This window comes from Tarenaya hassleriana, unplaced genomic scaffold, assembly GCF_000463585.1.
Source record: "Tarenaya hassleriana unplaced genomic scaffold, ASM46358v1 Cleome5, whole genome shotgun sequence".
NCBI lineage: Eukaryota > Viridiplantae > Streptophyta > Magnoliopsida > Brassicales > Cleomaceae > Tarenaya > Tarenaya hassleriana.
Genome location: NW_010967707.1, coordinates 1,376,895 through 1,380,803, shown reverse-complemented (window position 1 = coordinate 1,380,803; position 3,909 = coordinate 1,376,895). Strand labels below are relative to the sequence as shown.

Sequence of the window (3,909 nt, the reverse complement as noted above, 5' to 3'; positions counted from 1 at the left end):
AAAGAGCCGAGGAAAAAGACTAAGAGCAAGAGTATTTCTCGGATTTGTGGTGGTGTTGTGAGAGTGGTTCTTGTATTGGGTTTGGTTTTGGGCTTGGAATTAGGGTTTTCAAACCCGAATTCACGGAGGATATTGTGAGGAATGATGTTGAGAGATCACGGGCTGCTTGAGATATGGATTCGAAAGTTGGGATTTTCGGAATATGAATTCGAGAGCGTTGGTAAGAACAGAAAGGTGTCGAGCTGCAGAGATTCGGATACCAAATGGAAAATCAATCAGGTATTTCCTAGCGTAAATCAGCAATCAGATTCCTACCGTATGGTACTTTAACCAAATTTCGATTTTTAGCTGAATTACTTAAAACGATGTTTCCATGGTGGTCAGATGTTGAACTTCTCAAAGTGCATTCTGTGCAAATCCATCACTGAAGAGGTGAGCATTTGCAGACAGCGAAATCTCGAGGTTGATCAAATGTCCTATCAGGCCGAGTGGCTGAGGTATCTTATTTCTCTAACAATGCTTTTGTTTAGCTGCTAATCGCTGTACAGTGTGACGTTTTTGAAGGAAATGCACTCCTCTTAACCAGTGATTCGGCTAACTATGTATTTAGCCCCATGGAAAGGCCTTTTTGATTCTTTGAGTGCTTGTGCTTCAGTCTCCTCTGGTGTTCTTGATCTCACCAGTGAAACCAAACTTTCAATGAATCCTTTTGTCTTTTGGTAATTGAGGTGGTCTGTTGTCACTGACCTTTGATCTCCTTGGGAAAACGTGTTCGGAATTTCGCCATTAAAGGGTTAATGCACTGCCAACCCCCACGTAAGACGATTCTTATAAACTCGGGAATTTCAGTTCAGAGAGTGCTGGCTGTGAGGAATTTCTGTCGTCTTTTTATCTTTAGGAACAGTTGGCATATTTAGTATGTCTCGTTTGTAGGGACAACCTCGGAAACGAGTTGTGTTTTCTGCGTTATTTTGTTCTGCTCTCTTCCAAAATTGATCCATAAGTTCATTATGGGTAGCCTGGCTGAATAAACAGATTTTCAACAGGAAATCCTACTGGACAATCAACCCATCTTCTCGATTCTCTTGGAATCTTAGGAAGCTAATAGGGCTCAAGGAATTGGTAAGGCCGCTGCTCAAGAAGAAGCTCGGGGACGGACATAACACATACTTCTGGTTGGATAATTGGACTGACCTTGGTCCATTGATCGGGAGAACAAGGACCCCGACAACTGCGTATTCCATTTCACGCCAAAGTAAATGAAGCTACAGACAACAACGGATGGCATCTTCCGGCAGCTCGCTCAGACACGACACAAAGACTACAGCAGATTCTGACAACCATAGAGACACCTTCGTCAGATAAGGGGAGTGACACAACCTTGTGGAGATACGGCGCAACCACATTCACGACAATTTTTAGCACAGCGAGAACATGGAGCCAGCTGAGATCACAATCCTCGGAAGTACCATGGGCAAGGAATATTTGGTTTAAACACACCGTATCACGATTCACGACACGCTTCGTTCAGTGGCAAGCCAGCTCATAGAGGTTGCCAACGAAAGATCGGTTGAATCGATGGGGAGCTCAGACGGACACAACCTGTTGTCTTTGTATTCAGGCAGCAGAATCGCATGACCACCTTTTCCTTGCGTGCTCGTTTAGCTCCGGGATATGTAAGCATTTTGCTTATAGGATTAGACCTGATCATCCACTCCTCTTACCGCAAATCCACGGATGGATCGAGGCAGCTGGCCAATGCAGGGACAAACAAAGGGGGGCACTTGCTAAGATCACTTTGCAGGGACTCATATATCTGGTCTGGCGAGAGAGGAATAACCGAATTTTTCGATCTCAGCCCTCAGAACCAGTTGTCATTGGACACAAACTTGACCGACTCGTGCGAAATGTTATTTTGTCAGCCAAGAAAGAATTGCAGTCAGGAGAAAACTTACTCTTGTAGAATTGGTTCTACCTAACAAGCGCTAATAGCCCACCATGATTGTCAATGTTTATGTCCTTTTGTTCTTTAGTTTTTTTTAAAGTTGTTCTCGTGTAAATTCTGCTTTTTCGTACGGTTGCTCGACCGGAGTTGCGCTCAACCGGAGTGTATTTAAAACTGTTTTTTTATTAATATATTCACATCCCAACAACAAAAAATTGATCCATAGGACGATTCTTATAAACTCGGGAATTTCTGTGCACTGACCTCATATTTGTTTTCGTTTTTTTTAAATTTTATTTTATTTTTTGTTGCGTCGGAACCTGTTTTTAATCCCAGCTAATTCCCAAAATGACAATCCCTAGAGAGAGAAAAAAGTTGCATTATCTCAATTTTTTTGTTCACATATATATATACACACACACATGTATATTCCATTTTGGAATTTTCACACTCTCACCAAATCAGATATTTGCCTTTTCATACCAAAATATTTTAAGCCAATGTACTACTAAACATTCTTAAACGGATAATGTATTAAAGAAAGTTGCCTCAAAATCTACCAAATATACTGAAAATACCAAATAAATACACTCCCTAGAAAAATATTTTATAGAATACAGAGATTTGATTTATCAATTTTTGGCGAAGGGTTAAATGGATAAATGTATAATACATTAGTTAAATTATTTGAAATTAATATATTTATAGATTGCGCTTGTCATAAAATTTATTAAAAAAATACATAAAAGTTTTTGTTATAACCATTAAATTTGATTAGTTTGGATGAATTTGGGGACTTGAAACACTGCTCCCATAAATTAAACCCAAAAGGTCTTGGTGGTGTGCTCTTGTGCCTTTGTTTATCTGCGACACATTCTTCACTCGATGATACGTTTCTGGAATTGAACCTCTTCTCACAATATCGATGGCTTACCATACTCTTAATCAGCTCTATCAGACCCTTCGCTCCAAGACCGAATCGGTATCGTTTTCTTTCAACTAAAACCCTAGATTTCTCCGAAATCGCCAACTTCTCATCTTGTCTGAATCGCAATGGGTTTCAGAAAGTATCCGTCTTTCTAAATTGCGGTTGCCTGTTTTCCTGTTCTGGGATCTGGGTTTTTTTTGGCTAGGTAATTCATTCTTAGTTTGAATCCGATATCTTTGTGCGTCAAGGAAGAACTTTTCGAGAATCGGTGTAGAAGCCGAGTTGTTGAAGTAGGGTTTTTCAAGGAATGATTCTATGATCTGAGATGTGTGCTGTATGCTTGTGTTTGGTGTGAATTGGGTTATGGAAAGGTTGAAGATTTGAGCAAAGTGATGAGCTTTTTTCTTCCGGGTTGTAGGAGAAGATTACGGCTGAAGAGGTCAATTCCATTCTCTCGTGCCATCTCAAAGTTCTGCGGGTAGCTGGGTTTGCCTCCGGCATTGTAGGATGTCTTGCTTGGTCAGGTTCGTCCTGTTCCGCTGTGTTTCTAGTTCATGTCTGTTTCATCAAATTATTAGATTGGATGCTCTGATGGAATCAAACATGAAATGAGGAGAAAAAAAGACAAAAATAAAGCTGTGCCACTCAGTTTTTGATCACCTGATTTATCGTTTTGCTAGGGGATCGTATCAGATATTATCTGTTGTAGAATTCTATGCGTGTATCTGCTTCACACCCACAATTTTCATTGGCATTCTTGTTCAATCCATATCTATATTCCTTTTAGTTACAATACAGATAACGCTATTTTTCCTGTTCCGTGTTTGACGTTTGGGCAGCGGCAAGAAAGCTGACAAACCTTAGAGGACTTCAGCGGTTCGGTCTTGCCGCTGGTAAGTATTTGCAACACTTTGGAGCAATTATGGTATCTCCCTCCACAATTTGATTTTGGGGAAGTACTATTTCATTATGAACTTTTGATGTCTGACTTGTGCTCATCTTCGGGCAGGAACGGCCTTTACAGTGTTTATTCCTG

General features: G+C 40.4%; 2 protein-coding genes across 5 annotated transcripts in view; both read left to right on the top strand.

Moving 5' to 3' along the window:
- The first annotated feature begins 6 nt into the window (after window positions 1-6).
- LOC104826166 lies at window positions 7-2,130 on the top strand. Of its 3 annotated transcripts, none has more exons than XM_010558727.1 (3): window positions 7-279; window positions 385-497; window positions 1,098-2,130. In XM_010558727.1, exons 1-3 carry the CDS (start codon window positions 142-144, stop codon window positions 1,261-1,263), a joined length of 417 nt encoding a protein of 138 aa, XP_010557029.1. In that variant the 5' UTR covers window positions 7-141; the 3' UTR covers window positions 1,264-2,130. The 3 variants fall into 3 exon arrangements, with proteins under 3 accessions (XP_010557029.1, XP_010557028.1, XP_010557030.1); XM_010558726.1 differs by having other exon boundaries at window positions 1,047-2,130; XM_010558728.1 differs by having other exon boundaries at window positions 1,036-2,130.
- A 632-nt stretch (window positions 2,131-2,762) lies between these two features.
- The window catches only part of LOC104826165, a 2,585-nt gene continuing 1,438 nt past the window's right edge, over window positions 2,763-3,909 (top strand). Inside the window, exons 1-4 of one of the 2 annotated variants that reach the window (XM_010558723.1) lie at window positions 2,763-2,927; window positions 3,292-3,397; window positions 3,713-3,766; window positions 3,883-3,905. In XM_010558723.1, the coding sequence (XP_010557025.1) occupies window positions 2,871-2,927; window positions 3,292-3,397; window positions 3,713-3,766; window positions 3,883-3,905 (240 nt within the window). In that variant the 5' untranslated portion in view covers window positions 2,763-2,870. The remainder of the gene's footprint in view (window positions 2,928-3,291; window positions 3,398-3,712; window positions 3,767-3,882; window positions 3,906-3,909) is intronic. The other variant, XM_010558725.1, reaches the window with a different exon arrangement.